The sequence below is a fragment of the Trachurus japonicus genome, chromosome 9, assembly GCF_045865225.1.
Source record: "Trachurus japonicus isolate A0001 chromosome 9, Traja_1.0".
Classification (NCBI taxonomy): Eukaryota; Metazoa; Chordata; class Actinopteri; order Carangiformes; family Carangidae; genus Trachurus; species Trachurus japonicus.
In genome coordinates, this window is record NC_140915.1 from 21,689,247 (window position 1) to 21,709,266 (window position 20,020).

General features: G+C 42.5%; 2 protein-coding genes across 5 annotated transcripts in view; both read right to left on the minus strand.

The window, feature by feature from the left end:
- Nucleotides 1-1,831: 1,831 nt before the first annotated feature.
- atoh1a (atonal bHLH transcription factor 1a) lies at nucleotides 1,832-4,283 on the minus strand. The gene is made up of 2 exons (XM_085788159.1): nucleotides 3,824-4,283; nucleotides 1,832-3,534 (listed from the first exon to the last, which is right to left on the minus strand). Exons 1-2 carry the CDS (start codon nucleotides 4,083-4,085, stop codon nucleotides 2,681-2,683), a joined length of 1,116 nt encoding a protein of 371 aa, XP_085644285.1. The 5' UTR covers nucleotides 4,086-4,283; the 3' UTR covers nucleotides 1,832-2,680.
- A 3,951-nt stretch (nucleotides 4,284-8,234) lies between these two features.
- grid2 (glutamate receptor, ionotropic, delta 2) overlaps nucleotides 8,235-20,020 on the minus strand; it is a 506,792-nt gene continuing 495,006 nt past the window's right edge. The window contains exons 16-17 of one of the 4 annotated variants that reach the window (XR_015036585.1): nucleotides 14,745-14,840; nucleotides 8,235-11,395 (exon numbers count right to left, since the gene is read on the minus strand). Coding sequence is in view for 2 of the 4 variants with exons in the window: in XM_085786555.1 (XP_085642681.1) it covers nucleotides 10,937-11,395 (459 nt within the window). In the remaining 2 variants the exon portion in view is untranslated. Of the gene's footprint in view, nucleotides 11,396-14,034; nucleotides 14,307-14,744; nucleotides 14,841-20,020 lie in introns of those variants that run through there. The other 3 variants (XM_085786556.1, XR_015036586.1, XM_085786555.1) reach the window with 3 other exon arrangements.

Here is a 20,020-nt window from a genome sequence, read left to right on the forward strand (position 1 = left end):
TGGGTGGTTTACACTATTTGAATTGCACATGAATCATTTGAAAAAATAAATCAAAAGCTTTTTGCAGAAACATCGTACGTTCACATAAGAGCTACTCTCTTGTCTCTTACGAATACACGCAGAACATCTTCATTGTAGCTCACAGACAATTAAGGGACGTTTCAGTGATTGTTGATAGTTAACACAAGCCCTGATATTTCATTGTCGATTGTAGACTATTTTTTATTTTATTTATTCCTTTATTTTTCTTTTACTAAATACGTTTAAATATACATTTTTATTTTTCTTAGAGAATTGAACTTTTGTCGTTGTATTTCTGCAGCATCCTCTTACTATGCTCACGGAAACTTGATCACATTTCACCGCAACACGAACTCGCTGCAGATGGCTCTGATCATACCCAGATACAGTTCCACCTGCATAACTTTTGTTAATAATTTAACACAGCATCTTCATTATATTCCCCTTTATTCCCTGCCTTCCAGAGGCAAGCAAGGGGGCAGGGATTGTGATTGGCTGAGAGCAGTGGGTGTGGAACAGAACTGACAAGGAGCAAACAGGTAGTTCAAGTCATTTCATAAATAATTTCTGAGTATTTTTCTTCATTTCTTTTTTGTAGCGCGGTGCTTTGTCCACCAGGTTTTTGAAACACTACAGATCAGCCGCAAATAGGATGGAGAAAGAAAAAAGAGCGAGCCCGAGTCACGCAGCAGGACAGGTTGCCAGAGGCAATGTGGGCTAGCGCGTGCGTCCACATGCGCGGGTTTGAGTTGATGGAGACAAATAAAAAAGAAAGAAAGAAAAAAGAAAGTAAGAAAGAAAGAAGTGGAGAGGAAGAGGAAGAGGAGGAGGGTGTGTGTGTGTGTGTGTGTGTGTCTCGGTCTTTCTTCAGTTGGGCAAGTGTGTGTACCCTCTCGAGTCAGGTCCTCGGGGACACGGCGGGGACCCGTGAGCGCTCACCAGCTGACAGCGCGTGCTTCATTGAGGCCATCCAACACCTCGGCCCACGAGCCTGCCAACAATAGCCTGAAATTAATGCACACTCCCTATTACCAAATCTGGTATTCACCAACCGGGCGACGTGGCAACCGTTCAGGAGGGGGGGGAAACTTTCGCCAAAAAGTTTGTCGCAAGAAAACAAGTCTGTGCTGTAATTTAGTGCAGTGTTTCTCTGCGTCGAAGTCGGAGTTAACGTTACAATTTAGTAGCTTGCACTCAATCACAGGTCTGTAGGCCAGGGGGCGCGTGCACCTGCAGCATATGGCCAGCGGGCGCGCGTGATGGACGTGTTTCATGTAGCTGTTTTAATACATTAGCCTTACATAAGAAGGCATCAAATGTTGAAAGTATATTTAAATTAAATGGAAATTGCATTCTGAAGTAGCTTCGCCCACAGATACTTTACCTTTATCATTTCAGTGGTCAACCATTAAACTTCATTGCACTTCATTATCTCCTGACTTGGTTTATATATATATTTTTTATTAGCTTATAATAGGCAACATGGTAAAAATCTTGTACGTATACCTCTTTTCGATTAATATATCCAACAAAATGTTATATGATGCATGTGTTATTATAATGTAATTGTCAGCTAAAACAACTGAGACATAGTTCGCAGTAAACTTGTTTTGAATAAAATTATATTATTATTATTTTGTTAGTACGATAACACTTGTTTTATTAATTATTATTATTATTATTATTATTATGGCTTATGGGGAGATATTAAAAAAATACAGTCAGGCCTTATGAGTCCATTGCAGTCACTAAAAAGTCTGTGTGGAAACAGAGACAAAGAAACATTTCGTTATGATTTTCTTTTTTTATTCCCAACATCAAATTAATATAACAATAAATGGCAAATCTTTAGCTTGTTTCAGCAAATTTTAACTATGGAGTTATAAAAAGCAAATCAAATGAAACAGCAATAAATACATGTCAATTAATCTCATCCAGTGAAAGCAAAAGACACACAAGTTCATCTGAAGATACAAAAGAAAATACAAAAGAAGGCAGCAATGATGGCTACATTAAATAGGCTATTTGTATGGAATTGGCAGTATAGACTACTACACTATCAAACAAATCAAAACAATATTGTTGGTTTGAAAACAAAATTCGTATTTCTCAAGCCTCTGGCTGAGTTTTTTTTAAAGTGCACATCATGAACTTTTGAAGTTGCAATACAGAAAACATATAAACAATTAACAAAAACATAAATCATAACAATTCGCATTTTACGGCTACAAAATGTTTTTTTTTTCTTCTTCACATTATCAAATATAAACAATTACGCATACAGGTATGATTTTGTGGAAGACAGCTTTTTGGTCGGAATGACGTGGGAAATACCCATGGCAGTGCTGCTCGCGACATGGCAGAGGGGTCTTCCAGCCACGTCTCCATGGAAACTGGAAATTATAGGCTATACATCTATTGGCAGAACCAAATTAGGACTGTAATCACATTAGAAAATATTCTCAACTATGCAACAAGTTGATAGGATAGAACTTTTGTTAAAAATTGAACTTGACTTTTTCTTAAAGAAGCTAAAATTTCTATTTTCTCAAAAAATGCATTTTTCTTAGCAACAGGTATGGTTGACACGGACTGACACTATTTTGTTGTCGGCTGTAGTGAACTTTCAATATAGTTATAGCGTTTTATCTTTAATAATTCAGAAAGAAACAACGTGGTGGTGGTGGTGGTGGTGGTGGCGGCGGCTGGATAGCTTCAGTTCTGAAAGGTCGTCGTCTTCGCTGGAGTGGAGCTCCATCGCTATTTCATCGGAGTCACTGAAGTGGGAGTGCGGGGAAAACTCTCCGTCGCTCCGGGGAGACTCTTTCCTTCCACCTCCTGTCGGCAGGGTGGAGGATGAAGGAGATGGCGAGCACATCGCTTCATCAACCATGGCGGAAAATGAGCCGTCGTCGAAGGAGGAGCGGAAAGGCGCCCCGCTGATGTGGACAGGTAAGCTGCCACCTGAGCCGGACACAGACGCCGCTGTCCTGCACGTCGTCGGTGAAGGGGAAGCCCTGTCTTTCGCTCCGTCAAAACTTACAGCGGAAGAAATCATAATGTCACACTTTGGCGAGTTGTTACTGTCGGAGATATCGCTGCTGCTGCTGCTGCTGCTGCCGCTGCTGCTGTTGGAAGCGACCGGACCCTCGAGCAGGTCGGCCAGCGCGTTGATGTAAATTTGCGCCATCTGTAAAGTTTCATATTTGGAGAGTTTCTTGTCGTTGTCAAACGCCGGGATGACGCTGCGCAGCTCGTCGAACGCGTGGTTAAGCCCGTGCATCCGCCTCCTTTCGCGCGCGTTGGCGGCCACGCGCCTCTGTTTCTGGACCCCATTGACCGGTCTGCTGGACGGGGCTCTCTGTCTCTGGGATTCCTCCTCAGCGGGACCTGGGGCCGTGCCTTTAAGACGGCACAGGTCCCTGACTTTGAGCGAAGAAGAGGAGGGGCTCTTGGCAGATTTTCTGTAGCTGGGAGGGCTGGGATGGCCTGATGACCCCGGAGAACCACTCTCTGAAAAAAGGAAACAAAAAATTCAATGATTTGGTTTCGTTTGATAGTACTGAATACTAAAGGCATGGATGTAGATCTGATAACCAAAGGCATGTTAATGCTTCAAGTTCCTGAACAAACTTTTCACTCAAGTACAGTTGTGATTGTGTCTGCCTATGTCTAGCCTATGGAAAAGCACTTGGCCCATGCAGTCCTATGTAAACCTCGTCTGTCTGTTGAACATGATGCAGGTGGCACTGCGGTGAAATGTCGTCCAAGCAGTAAATCATTCATAAACAGCGTTTCTCACCTTGGTAGGAGCCGGTGCTCGGGCAGGGCGAGTGCCGCAGGTAGTCGGGTGAGGTGGCGTGTGCCGCGCAGGTGCCAGAAGGCTGCACTGAAGCCAGCCAGGCGCGTGGGTCACTGCCGCTGTCCACGAGCGTCAGTCCAGGTTCGTAGCAGGACTCCTCGAGCTGCTGCTTCCCGCCCCTCGCGCTGTGCTGCCGCGAGCCCAGGGCGGCCACCGCCTCCAGTGCGCCCTTGCTCCAGTCGTCCACACTCAGGACTTCCATGTTTCCAAAACCGCAACAGGTAGGAAGAGTTACACCGGCAGGCAGTAACTGGAAACAAATTCTTGGAGTCACGCACTGCTCTGCTGTCGCACTGTGTGGATATAACGGTCGCGTGCGGGACTCCTTCTCTGGTGTCTCAAGGCGCGGCGTCGGTTTAAAAAGCGGCACGCGTCTGGGAGCCCCCCTCCTCGCGCTGGTCGCGTGTTGACGTCCAATGAGAAGCCTCGGTAAAGCCCGAGAGAGATGATTATGGCCCCCAGAAGCCAAACTGTTTATGATAACGTAACGATTTAAGGAGTGTTTAACGCAAGGGAGGTAAGGGGAACCTCCCACAGGACGCACGTGCACTGCAGGGGGAGGCGACGGGTTTAGGTATGAAGCGTGGACAACGCGAGACGTGCGCAGCTGGGACACAATTCCTACCTGTCCGCGTGTCTGTCTTACTTCTCAGGGATGTGAGAGCGAGAGAAGGAAAGAGAGGGAGCCGGAGAGTTTGAGAAGTGTTTGCCATCTTCAACTCTGTTTGCCATGTTAACCCCGCAATGCTGCACTTGTGTCCCATATACGAACTAGTGCATCACATACATGTCTAAGTTGGTAAAACTACTGTAAGAGATGAAACAAAAAATACAAAATATGGAGTTCAATCTAATTACAGGAGGTAGACATCTAGCACATTTTTAATTAAACAAAAATACCACAAACACAAAGAATAGGAGTTGACTGATATAAGGCCTGATGAAATGGAAAACTCTGGACTGACTGTGTAAAGTACACACGCACACACACAAAAAAGGCAAAAAAAAAAAAAAAAATCTTTGCGGCTCCTGGGGCTCGCGCGCTCATTGTCAATTCATTCATTCTAAGATCATCTCCAGTTTCCATTTTTCTTTTGTAGCGGTTCTAAAAACCTTTTGATCCAGCTCTCGGAACGCCCTGTCGGTAGAAAGGGCTTCACAGGGAGCGGAAACATGAGCAGGGGTCTTGCGCTCAACACTGTTTCCGTACAGACACGAGCTGTATGTGGCGCGCGGTTGCAACTGGAAGCGCAGCGAGGAGAAAGTACACACACACACACACACACACACACACACACACACACACACACACACACACACACACACACACACACACACACACACACACACACACAGACACACTGCCCTCAGGCTATGATAGTACAAGTTATCTAATTTTTGTATCCTCTTTTCAAATCAGTCATTATCGCTCATCTTACCCTAATGACAGGTGTAGAGACAGGTGCAATAAATAAATAAAAGTTGTTATAGATAACAATTTCAAAATTTTAACCAGCGAGGAAGCCGTCTGCTGATCAAAGCTAAACGATGCTTACTGAGATGCAAACTTCAGACCTAACCCGGCTAATGAACAATAGGCTAATTACTGGGTGGAAATCGGCTATTTAACCTAATTGCCATGGCCGATTTTGGGTAAAAAGGACATAGCGTCAGCTACATGTTAAATACAGTAGCCCAATGTATGAGGCACAGTGATCAAGGGGGCAGCAAGACTACCTGTTATAGATCTCTGCTTAGCCCCAGCCTTTTGTCTGCAACATTAAATTGCCATTAACGACATCACAGGCAGTAGCCAGTGGCTCTATAAACATCACAACTCTGACATCAAGTGGGGCACTATACTATAGAGGTTAACAATAGTTTAAAAATATGGGTTTCGGTCCATAACCTGAAAACAAGGGCGCTGGAAATTGGAGAGAAAAACACAACATGTGGGAAGGAATCCCACAATTTCAGAGATAACCCGACATCAGTCTTTTCTATATTTTATTCATGTATTCATCACGGGGACGTCTTTCGGGCTAGAGGTCTGGCGCCGAGCGTTCGCCCCCTCTTCCCACCTACAAGCCCCCCATCCAACGGGCCGGGCCGGGCTCCTGAAGCTACCGACAGGTTGGATATTGTAGCTGGCGATTATTAAAGTGTCGCAGCCACAATAGAGACTCTATGTTCCATTGGTCACGCCTGGGGGGCTCCTCTATGGAGAGGAGGGGGCTCCCATTCCAATGGGCGAGAGGAGTCTGCGTGCTGCCGCTGCTCATTCCCGTCTCCCGGGAGACCGAGGCGCGACGGGCACGAGACTGGAGTGAGGGGAGCAGGGATTTCAAAACCAAACTGTATCCTTTATTTAATTTACCAAACTGGTTTTAATTAAGTCGACAAAACGTGCAATCTGAAATTAACCACCAGGGCAACTTTTCTGTCTCCAGTTTGTCAATACCTGGAAAAGTATAGCTAATTAATTCTGGCCAGTGGGAAGCATCTTCACATTTACTACTCAAGCGCCCTACTTGAGAGAGACATACTGCATTAAATTAAGTTAGAGATAGCCATATATAATGCTCAGAATAATTATGAAGTATTAATTCATATCTAATGCTGCACCTGACCACAAGCATCAGTACAAATGTAATCATTTAGGCCAAGTATATCACCTTCTGATACTTGAAGCAGGCCTACATTTAGTTTCTGATAGTTAAGCACGTCTACCTGCATAAGGCCCCTGCTGTGCAGATAATTTCAGTATGTGTTCTTACACTGTTGTTGAGCTATAGTTGCTTAGGTAGCCTATTACTTTAACTAGAAAAAAATCTACATATTTGTGCCCAAAACCCTGCTTACCCCCAGAAACTGCAAAAACATTTATTGAAGCAGAATGACTTTAGCAGAATTGCTACATGGATATGAAATGACAGAAAATGAAGATCATATTTAGGAATACATGGAGGTGCTGACTGTGACCTCTCCCCTACAGTAAGAAAACATATAGCTTCACGTCAAGTTGGTTGTCACTCACTATGCGCAGTAGAAATCAAAGTCATCACAACCCATCCTATCTACATTATTTTTCAACAATTTTGGCAACATTAATCTTGTCATAAAACATACTGATAGAACTCAGTGAGGAGGCATGGAAATCTCACTGACATTTGGGAGAGCTTAACACTGCCTCTCTCTGGTTGCAAAAGGTTACTACAAACTAGTGCTTCATCGAACTTGACAGCGGTTGTCCTCAGCAGTGTGTCTATCCAACTGTTAACAGCAGCAAACAGGCCTTTGAAGTGATGGCCCATTTGAAGTGAAGGACACAAAAGCTCTGCTCATGCTTGAACTTAAAATCTGTTTCACACATAAAATTCATCCCATATCAACCCAGTCAATTAAAACCAATTTATTTACACTTTGTTTTAACCCAAACCCCCCCTCACCCCCCACCCCCCGCACAAAAGGTTTTACAATTTGCAGCTACAAGGGCTCAAATCCTTTTCATCAGCAAAATAGGACACCCTGCCCGCCTCAATCATTTTGACTTGTTCTGGATTAATTGGTATTTAAAATGAAAAAGGTGACGAATAAGTTTACAAACCTTCTCAAGTCCTTTACTTGGTAAATTCATATGCAAGTTATATTTTAATGCATTACTTAATTGTTGCCCTTTTTGATTTTCAGGTTGCCTTCCTGGCCAGGGACAACAGATGAAAATGAGCCTTACTGGCTAACTCTGGCTCATTTGCAGTTTAATACTGTTGATTAGTGTTGCATTGTCCCATAAACCAATAAATAAATGAATGCTAGCTTTGAACCTTATGACTGGATTTTTATGCAGACTCATTCACATTTGTTGACTGATTCCTCAAGATCCTTGTCTCACACCACACATCAGTTGTCCTTTGTCCACTACTGAAAATATAAAAGGCAACTGAGAATTGAAAAACCCTGTAGCGTAACTGTCTTGATGCAAGTGTGATTACATACCTGTATAAACTTACCAGTAGGATGGGACTTGTGCTTGTATCTTGTGAACACTGGCAGAGTGGAGGAACTCTGCCAATCCTGTGGGAGGATGTTAACTCTGCATTTGGTTATTCGCTGATCATGCCTCTGTTCACTAAAAAGAGCAGACAGTGACACTTGTTATGCAGAAGCTTCTTCAATGTGACTTTCAGCTCAGAGAAGTTGTTCATCTGTGACGTGCCTTTTTTGTTTTTCCAGGTTGCCATGATGGAGGTCAGCCCTTAAATCAGAGAGAATAATAACATTCACAATTTGTTTTCTACCACCTGTCATTCATGGTTGTCTAGATTAGCAAAGACAACAAATACGATCCCACTGTAGAAAACCTGTTTATTAGACAAATTATACACAGAAAGCTTTGCCACTTGTAACAGAGGCCCAAGTTTGTTCAGTTTTTGAATAATATGCAACACATACAACAAAATATGCCTATATTAAATACTGTACATCATAAATTTTTGAAAATTATCAAGTAAATCCTGTAGTTCTATGTATGAAATTAAAAATGTTAACAGATAGCGCAATAGCAAGTTTGTGCATGCTTTCTTTTTGATCAACTTGCCACTTTTTGTTATTTAGCCAGCAAATAATAGAATGAACTCAAGATGACATGAGAGAAGCAGAGTTTGTGTTTATGTTGACCAGGGCAGGACAAGGGAAAACCAAATGCAGTAATGTGACTGCTAAACTCAGCACTAAAGCTCATCATGATATACTCTTCTCTTTTGTTAAAGAAAAATAGCATCAACATGTAAAATATACATTTTATAATGTCTCTTTCATTTATACTAAATAAAACTTTTTAAATGTCTGTGTCCTATTTGTCATTCAATAGCCATACTGTAGCCTAATATAAGAAAAGAATGCCTAAGAACGCTTGCTTCAAAACACTGTGGCTTGACTGAGTTCTCTACGCACAACATTTTGCGGTTTTAGTTCTTAAAGATAACAAACTGAAAACTTGTTCTAAACAACTAACATTATCAATTATTAATACAGTGTTAGTGAAAAAGGTTTGGTTCCATTTTACCACCCAATCCCCTAATCCACAAAATAATCCTTTAATGCTTTTAATGTACCATTCCTCTTCCCCACCCCAAAATGCACCTTAATGGTCTCATTTTATGTAATTGGCACTTTAAAAAAACAAGTTATATAAACAGTACCCTTAACATTACAGAGTACCCTTAACATTACAGATATGAAATAGAAGTATATTTCGGACTCGTCTCATAAAAGGCAGCCACTGGGTTCCGATGGCCGTTGACTCTTCGTGATATTCCCATGACCCTAAAGCACAAATGCTGATTTGCTGCTCTTACACGTTTCCAGTATACGCTGATATTTTGGGTTTGACTGGAAATTGGAAGGGTACAACTCTCTAGTTGACATAAGGCCTGTACTGAAGATGCTGTTGCAATGGCTTCTCCTCAACACAAAATCAACTCAATTTCACCAGTTGAACCTGACAAGTGATCAATGAACTCGAACATGACATGACCTTACGGAATGAATTTTTATCTTTTAAACACCCAGGCCATGGCAGCAGTAAAATTAAGCAAAACAAAGGAAAGTAAAAGTTTGAATGACAATGATGCAAAACCAGAGACTACAGCACTCATTTAGCAGTTTTTCAAAGTTTGCTGAGGGAAAAAACAAGTAGACAGCTCAGAACAATGTTATTTTTTGTACTTCCTGACCAAAACACATTCCACGCATTAAAATCTATTTTTTTTTTCAAAAACAAAATTCAATAAAAGACATATAATCAGCATAAGCTTCTTGAAGTCTTTCAGCTTGTCTTTTATGTGTTTTTCTTTAAGTTGTTTTTTTCTTCTTTTTTTATCATCCCTTTTTACTATCCCTCAGAGTCTGATTAGAGGATCTCACCTTTACTTGAAAAGCACACAATACAGGTGAGAAAAGGTCAGATCTACATACAATCACTTACAGGTCTGTGGGCACTGGTACAGTGCAGTGGGATTGATAAAGAGTCTTTAATATGCATCAAAATGGTGAAAACAGTTTCAGGCTGATGCACCAAAATGGCAGAAATAGTTTAAGATCGATGCACCAAACTGGTGATTTTACAGTGTCATACTGTTGCACTGTCATGGCATTTCAACAGTTTTCAGACCGATGCACCATCGAGGTGTCAGCATGTGTTCAGCTGCAAAGTCTTAGGTCTAGTCAGGCCACTGTGTGGACACCATCTTGGCGATGATTACAGATTTAGAACCCCGGGTATTGGTGAAACAACACCAGGGAAGAAGAGAAAACTGAGCATGGACTCCCACAGAGTGAAAAGGCAGAGTAAACCTGGAGAAGTGGAATCTTCCAATATTCACTGAGAGGGGGGGCGTTTGAAAACTTCAAGGGGCTGCTGTGTGCATTCACAGGGCTACAGACAAAACTATTGGTTATATGTAGTACCTTCATAAAATAACTTCTACCCCATAATTGCTTATTAGTTGTTGTTTCTTGGCTAAAGATACAACCAGTCTTCAACAAATGGCAGCCCTGGAGCTCACAAGAATGTAGAAATATTTGCTGTGGTTGGAGTCATATAAACTATCCCCTCTCAGGTGGGGTTCTGACAGTAACAGGAGTCAGGTTGTTTCAGCACATCTCCTCTTTACACGAGGCAGTCCTCATGTCATAGAACAGAACGAATAAAAAAGATCCCCTTTCACACATATCCCCCAAAATAATCCCCCAAACAATCACAAGAACAACAACAAAGCAAAGATTCAAGACCCCCCCCACCCCCCTACTTCCCTTCTTGCACCTCACCAGCATGGTTTGCAGGAGGATAAGAAACACCCCTCCACCTACTTCATCATCTCAACATATAAAACAGAGAGATTCCTATGTACACTGATCTCTATCTTCTGACTTTGTAGCTTAGCCGTAATGTATTTGTTGTACCACCCCATGACTGACTCTAACCACCACGCCTCCTCCTTCTGCTCCTTCTCCTCCTCTTCCTCCTGAACCAACTGTATCCTTAGAAACTCCTCATATGGAGGTGCCCCTGTCTGGATCATTGCCATATCCAAAGTTGGGTCCTGGACCTGTGGGCTGGTAGGGGATGGAGGACATTGTTTTAATGGGGCTGCGGAAGAAGCCACCGTTGGGGGCCCTCTGCCTGAAAGGGCCCACCCCGCCAGTCCGGTGGTCCTGGAGGACACCCCCGCCACCGCTACCGAAACCAGCGGAAAATCCAGCGGCAGCTTTGGCAGAGAGGCTGCGGCTGAGGGTCTGGATCTGCTCAGGGATGAAGGTGGTGGTGGTAATGTGGGTGTTGCGGAAATCACTGATTTGCTCGAGAGCCTGGCGTGCAGCAGGCAGAGCATCCATGTCTAGGGGTGTTAAATCGACGGAAGAGGTGGAGAATTGCTTGTGGGGGCTCTCATCCTCGGTGCACAAGCTGTTAACCCGGCGGTGTAGGTGCTCCAGGTCGATCTCCTTATCGTCCTGCAGGTGGGGAGGGGCAGGGGGAGGAGCAGGGTGCAGAAGAGGAAGCAGTGGTGATAAATGATAGAAGGGAAGAGAGATTGATGAGAGGGGAAGTAAATTGGGAAGAATATGAGGTGGGAAGTACAATATTCGAAAGGAAGGATGAGAAGGGACCAGAAAGGAGAAAGTTCCCATAACAGTGTTTAATGATGAGGGAGGGGGGTGAAGGAAGACGAAGAGAGAGAGAAATAGAGAAGGAAACAGTAGGACAGAACAAAGGATAAGGAAAGAAGAGAAAGGAAGTAAAAGAAAGGCAGGGCAAATAGAGAGGTAGGGAAATGAAGGAAAATGATATATTTTGAAAAGGGGAGAAGGGCAGTGATGGATTGTTTGGAACAAAGCATCGGGGATGGGATATGATCCGTCCAACCAATATGAATGGATAATTGGAATAATGGTGAAAGCAGGAGAACAGTGTTGACCAAAGCAGATGATGACGCAATGAGGAATAGAGGGCATGCACATGGCCAAACAAAAGTTTTGGCACAATTAAAAAAAAAGGATTCAAGTCGAGGTAAGCACAGTGGTTGAGTGTGAGAATGAGGGTGAAACAAAAATAACAGCAATAAATAAATGTTGGATGGAAGGTGAACATGAATGTGACAGGAAGCCGGGAGAGCGAGAGAGAGGAGGGGAAAGATGGAGGGAAGAATACAGAAGCACACTCTGAGCTGAGGATATTGAAAGAGAAACATAAATACACATCTACAAGGTCTTAAAGGGAGTGCAGATAATCTGGAATACACACACTGCAGTCATGCTGCGTGCTCCGCATTCCAGGGTGTTAGGTCTATCATTGAGCAAGCGTTACCATACATTATCTAATATTACTCTACAAAAATAACTTACATTATAGAGGGCAGTCCGAATACTTAAAAAAATTACCATACTCATATTACCTATGTGTTCCTGCTTCTTGTCACGTGGATTGCATTCTGGCCATCATGCCAAAAAAAATTCACATTGAGATTGACATCTCATTTTCAAGTGAATCTTTTCCAGGCCACATACAATTCATCACTGCAGCTGTTACAACTTATCTATCAACTGCATTATACATAGTGAATGCATTAAGTTCAATCAAACAATACTTAACATTCTTAACAATCGAAACAAGTCCACCTATAGACAAGCACATACTTCAGCTTTAATTTAACTTATAGGATAAGGTAAATGAAACTTATAAGAATTACAGAGCATTCATTATATGACTATGTTCACAAATAACTTATCCACATGGTCTAAAAATGGTAACACTCAGTGGGAGGTGTTTCATGCTTTCACTGGATAGGGGAAGGTGGACAGTAGTGGAGGGGAGCTCAGTTTGCAATGGATGAGGCGAGGATATAGAGTGAGGAAAGGGCTCAGGAGAACTGAGTTAGAAGATGTTGGAAAACTCTGAAATGTTTGACTTGTCTACAAACGCAGCAATGTGCTTCTCTAGGTTTACAGAGGTGGGCTGGCTTAGGGATGCCGTTAGGGTCTCGGAGGTAGGTGGTGGGTAGCGTGGGGTGTCACATACGTAGATTTAGGGGTCTCACTTTGGTGTTTCAGACATTGTGTGGGTACATGGGGTTTTGTGAGTAAAAGGGTCACATCACTGAGGGTAAAAGTAGATTTACTGACCGTGTCCTTCTGGTGGGGACTTTGGCCCTACTGTACGAAGCTCACGCACAGAGTGGACCAACAGTGGCGCCCCCTGGTTGCCGTCTAAGGAGGGGACAGTGCGGGGAAGGAGTGGACGAGGGGGCGCTAATGTTTGCCGTGACACTATCATACACACACTAAATGTTTGAAGGAGGGATTATTGAAGGGGTAGAGTTGGTATCAAAAGAAAATGAAGGGGAGTGAAAGAGAAGAGTGAATCACAAATGGTCAGTGTGCTGTTCATGAAGGAGATCAATGGGCAACTACGAGGAGTGCTTGAATAGGACTGAGGAAAGGAGAGGTGGAAGGTTTTCATGGAAAAGTGGTACCAGACGGCATTTTTATTGCAATGAAGCACCCTCCCAGTTATACTGTAACATTGTGGAAGAGAGGTTGACACTGAATCCCCTTACTGACAAATAGAATAATATATATCTAGGTACGTGAAATGTACTTAATATACATCTCTAATTTACTACATATTATAAAGGCATTATATTGGACAACGAAGCCAGGTTTAGACCACAAAATGGTTTTTGGCTTCAGATGTAATAAAATCTCTATGGTACATAAAATAAATCCTCCATTGCAGACTTGACCTGAATATACAGTATATATATACTGAGCATGAAACTTTGACTGTCTGGTCAAAGATGATGCTCGATTTGCCTCTAGATAGAGAGACAGCACCATCTAATGGCAGAAAGGCATCATTGCACATATAGTCAACTGGCAACTTGCCAGGTAAATAAATGTTTTTAAAAGAGGTACATTTGTTTCCAGCTGAGCTTTGCTGCACTGTGAACACCAAAGTTTGAACCTTTCTCCCTGATGTGCGTCATTTATCGAATTTCATTAATATTTATATATCATGACACTTCAAATAACAGCCTTCTTCAAGCATTACTAACCAATGATTTATTTTTGTTATCTTCTATTGTATGTATAACCTTGGGGTGGGAGGTGAGGTGGTGAAGGTGGTCATTCTCATTTTGGGAGTGAGCTCGGAGGGGTTGGTGGGTTCGTAGGAGTGCTGCACGATCAGGGCGCAGGGAATGTCGCAGCATGCTGGGGGCTGGTAATGGGTGGCAGTAGGGGCAGTGGTGTTGGTAGTGTTGGGCGTCTGGTTCTGGGTCTGACCACCCAGGGCAAGAGGATGCTCATTGGGGCTGTGAGGGCACGGGTCGGCAGCTTGCCTGGCAGATGAGCCATCTGCCTGTGTCTGGTGTGAGTGTGTGAAGTGTACATGGTTGTGTGTGAGGAAAAAAGGGACAGGAGGAGAGGGACAGAAAGAGAGAGGGGGATGAAAGAGAGATGTGGAGTAAGTAATATAGATGTGTTTGTGTGTTTGTGTGCATGCAAGTTGAGCGGGAAGATTAAAACAAGCCCCCACCCCCCCAAAGAAAAGGAAAAAAAAAAAGAAGAAGCCAAATATACACACGGTCAGACAATGGGCAGACGGCGGAGACAGAGAAGGGATGAGTGACAGACAAGATCAGGCAAATGGACGGTAGGGTGGAGGAGAGAGAGAAGTCAATTGGAGAGACAGACGGGTGGGGGGTGAGCGAGAAGAAAGACATGGCAGTCAGTCAGCACACACAGTTAAGCAGGTCGTTCTGTGTTTTGTCTTCAGAGAGACATTCACACAGTTGTAATATACCTGGAAAGGGGAGATGTTTAAATGGCATTTTGAATTGCTCTCTCCCTCTCTCTCTCTCCCCCTCGCCCGCTACACCCCTCAACACAGTGTACTTATCTACAAAAACAAAACATGAGACAAAATATGAGAGCTTTGAGCCACAGTGACACAGATCATTGTGTAGAGTTAGAACGAGAAGACTGACAATTCCCATCCAAACCAGGAATATTCAGGTCAGTTGTTTTTTGGTGTATCAAAGAAAATGATACACAAGGGAGTGCCTGCTCTTCTCATGCTAAGTCTACATGGATTATATGAAATATCAGACATGGTCAAAACCACAGATGTAACCATTATGGAAGAGTTCTGACAATGAAAATTATCTCTATTTTGGCAGCAGTAGAGTCACTTTTGCGTTTTGAATTTGTGCAGATGTTGTTGAATCCAATGACAGAACTCTTTCATACAAACCTGTGCAGGAACATATATAGGCCAAAAAGGCTAAAGCAATGTATCCGCCCTGTTATGACTGAAATGGGCCTCGAGACACTTTGACATTCAGCAAATAGCTTGTCATAAGAATCAAGATGTCAAAATTTAGACTTGCCTCCGAAGCAGCGTTAAGGGCACCTTGATCCATTTTTCATCAGATACAGTGCTATCATTACAAACACACCCCCCAATATCACACACCCAACCCAAAATGAGTTCAGATGCTTTGAGCACAGTGAAAGAGTAGCAATACAGAGGAGGACTAATTTCCAAAAAGTGTTACCACATTTACAAAAGGAACACACTGTACTGCACTGTGGTTGTGATTCATTTGACTAAAATGTATACTAGCAAACTCCAGGGACACAGTTAGACAATCCCTTTTTATTTGGTGTACATAATATCCGTGTTATGCATGCTCAATCACGAAACAGCTCCTATCACTGGTAATCCACATGAGTCGGCTCTGCGGAAGTGTGTGCGTTTGTGTCTGTGATTGTTAAACCCACGTCGAAACATTCATAAGTGAACATCGAGAAGCAGTCCCCAGTGTCACCATTGCACCACACACAACACAGAACCACAACACAGACACAAACACTGACAGAGAGCCCACAGTCAGAAGCAGTTAACACAGCATTACAGCATAAGGAATGAATGCAAAGGCACGTGAAGACAGTATGCACAGTGTGTGATTATGCATGTTTTAGTACGTATAAAGAACAGACACAAACAGCTTAGCTGAATTAGTTTGAACAGCAGAGTTGTGCATTTTCATGTATGCAGAAAGCATGTATGGGTACATGTACTGTAAGTGGAAAGTGGGGATGAAATGTTGGCCATACAGTTTGATGGATGAACATAGTCATGATTTATGTATTTACTAATTTTCAGTGACTCACATCCATCTTTAGTTGTGTGGGTGAGATAACCTGGATCTTGACTGCTTAGAGATGGAACAAACATAAAAATGGAAAAAACCCACTGGGGCTTATGAAGCGTGTTTAAAACAAACCAAGCAAATGTAGAGTATGTCTTGAATTAATGGGTTTCATGACATGGAATACCTGGCACAAAGTTTGAGCATCCATTATACTGATACAAGCCTGACGTGATGGAGGAGGTGAGTTAAATGCTGATGTGCATGCATGTGAGAAGGCAAGCTCATCAGTGTGTTGTGTGTATCTGTATGAGGGGCCATATTGGGAATAGTGTCCTCTTCGTGGGGAGCAAATTAGCACATGCCTTTTAATTTTCTCAATACAAATGTTTGAGGGTGTAAGTGATGAGACCCAACTGATCCTGCACAAAACTTGAACACTGACTGATGTTATATCTGGATATTATATTCAGTAATAAATCGTACACTCTCTAATAGTGGGCAAAACCATAGGAAACACTATGGCAGATATTAGACGGAATTTTCTATACAGTAAATCTCTCACTGCGTGGGAGTAAGGTGCTGGATGTAGAGTCCTCATGCCAAGTCTGCACTTCATATTTGAGGTGCCAGTGTATCTCACTAAGCCAAGTCTTCTTGATCCATTCATAAATCATGAATCAGCAGGCTTTCCTGTTTTATGTGAAGTTTGCAAAAATGCACAGGGGCCTGCGTGCTCCTCTCGGCCCAGCCCGATGGTCTCAAGTGATGTTAGCGTTCACTGTGACGGCGAGACAGAGAGAGAGTTCTTCATTTAAACTGACAGGGAGCAAGGCGTCTGGCGGAGTTAATTACAAGCTTTATGGTTTGCTTCACTTTATTAATTCAACTTTAGGAAGTTAGATGACATTAAACACACCAGACTTACTCCATTGGCCATGACTAAGGCCAAATTGCATGCAGACGCAGACTTTTCCCCAGCCGATAAAACGCAACATATGCAATTTATCTAATTAGCTGCTTTGAAGTTGACTAAAATTTGTCTTCCGTCCTCCACTGAGTCAGGATAGGCTGCAGACCTGCAGTGCTACTATTCTGACTCTCCCCTCTTCTGTTCTCAGGAACCATCTTAGCAGCTAGATTTCCATCTTTTCAAATGGTGATTGTGTGGTATCTTCACTCTTTTTACATACATTATGACAAGAGTTTTGAAATGGTAATATGAATATATCAGCCAAATTAAAAACTTTGATGAAGTGAGCTCTATTTCTAATTTGTAGTGGCCTTTCCAGACAAGTGGTCTGTGAGTATGTTGGAGACAAACTGTTAGGCACACTCAAAGAGTTGAGGTAAATATATTATTCCAGTCATTAAGATAGCAGATACAGCAATCGTTCAAATAGTGATAGAAACGATGCAGTGGAGCAGTGACTGTGGCATTCATGCTGTTACACATGAAAAGTGTTGAATAACAAGCTCTAGAGTAAGTTCAAATCTGATGCAGCCTGCCCAATTTTGGTGTCGGAGAGGTGTGGATGCAGGGGGTTTTGGATCCTGTTCGATGATCCGACAAGATTTTGTTTGAAGTACACTGACCCCTTTAGCTTCAGTGGTTACTCTAAGGAACCCTTGAGCCAAACTACTGACAATCAATAGGTCAATGTTTTGGCAGGGTGAGGGATAAAAGTCTGAGGTCAACCATCAAAACAATCATGGCTGACTGAGCCACTTTCATTTTCACCATGGAAGCACCAATAAGGCTCTTCCAATAATGCACGATTAGCTCATACTTAATTTGACTATCCCACTGATATCCACATGCTTTGTCCTCATAGCATGAAAAAACCAAATAACTTAGAAATGATATGGCCATGCTACTGCCCCTTATTGAGTCACTGGACTATATAAAAGGCTATCAGATTTTAAATGTCACCAAACTGCATTACAATAAGAGTGTCCATGTGTGGTTTATAAATCAATAGTAGTGATTTCCTTCTGTCCAACAAGTCCTCCAGCTTCAGTGATCATATAGATTGCTTGTCACTGTCATTGGTTACAATCTACATAATATACCACCAGCAAGCATATCAGACCTTCATTGTCATAATAATGGTCATGGTTTGGTTAGGTTTATGGAAAATATTATGATTTGGGTTGAAGTCAGTTCCTCCTTAAAATTAGAGGGCATTTGCTGCCATGGTGACAATATCAAATACATATTTAAGGTTGTAGAACAGTAATGGATAAAAGAAACAATTCTGACTACCAGTCTGAAACAGGTCTCCCGTGTCACAATCCTGTGTTTCCCTCCACCCTGACCTTCTCTGAACCCAACCTTTGCTCTGAAAAAACATCACATAACTTCCTCCTTTGCGAACATAACATTGGGTTGAAATAAGCTGCTCGCAAAGAAAACTTATGGGGTCGTTTTTCTCTCTCACTCTCCTACCTTTGTGACTGCCTGCTACTTTTATATGCAAAACCTTTAACAAGATCTACAAAGAGAATCAAAGGCTATAACCATTTAGATACCTGCTGTCCTTCCTATTCAGTGTTGCGACTACACTTCTGCCTCCTGTGCTCAGTCAGGGGCTGATTCCACTGGCTGCTCTCAGTGGCTAATGAAGATAGCGGGGGGCGGGTATGTTGCAGCTGAACCACACTGTGCTTAACATGACTTTGGACTCAACTGAAGCTTTAGTGTCTTTGTGGTTGCTCAGTGGTGGACAAAACTACTGGTCTGAATGACAGATTAAAGCTGGTAACTGAGCAGGGGACTGTTGGTGGGAGGTGGGGGGGTAAGCTGTTTGTGTATCTGTGTGTGTATAGTGGAAAAAAAAAATCTTGCCTGTCAAATGAGAGAACACTGATAATGTTGAGTCAAATAAAAAAATGCGCAATCTCTGTTTCAGTCACATACAATAAGGTCTCAACATGATGAGTGTTGGCAAGCTGGGTAAATATCTAATATATTGATTTTACAAGAACAATTAGATGATGGGAGAAATTAACAATGCAGAAGAAACTAAATTAAGCTCTAGCAGACTGCAGTCAACCTCCTATTGAATATACGTATTACTCTGTTCCCACTGCAGCTTGTAGTCTAATGGCACATCATGCCAGACACATGGGGAACTTGCGTATGGCAAACTTACTAAGATAAGGGGAGTGTGCATGGGACTTTCTAGCCCCTTCTCGTTTATCCCAACACAGCATCAGCAAGTCTAGCCATGAACTGATTTGGTTTCTAACAAAGAATCTACATGGAGAGCAAGTAAACTTTAAATGAACAGAAAGCCCAAATGACACGTGATGAATAAAACTAATCACTTGCAACTACTGATCAGTTACAAGCAACTGCAGGTGGTTTATTTGACTGCAGTAAACAAAGCTGTATGAAACTCACAAATAGTTTGTCAAACAACCTTGTGAACACTGCAGTGATTAATGGGCACATAATTCAAGTTACAAACCACATTTTTGGCTGTAAATAAAACACCAATTTCAGTTTTCTTGGTTGGATATTCCTGTCTGAATTAAACAAAGCATCTTTCTTCAATAGCTAGAAATTGCAGTGATGAATTGATGTAATAATCTGTAGTGATGCACCAGTGTTGGACCAGGCGGTGCTCATTTAATCATTTGTAACGACTGATGAATAGACTTTTCATGTGGACACTTTTCTCTAAATTACTTCTGAGGGAAGTGGTGTTATCGGCCTTTTATCATGAAAAGTAACCTGACCTCACACTGAATCATCCTGGGCTTGGTCACAATTTCCATTCCCATCTTTTTGTCATCTTCTCCAATTTATTCTTGAACTTTAAATTGGCACAACACCAAAGATTAAGGTGATGAGACAGACCTCTCTTACTTGATCCTCAAGGTAAAACAGAGATGTTCACACAGACAGTCCTATAGTGAA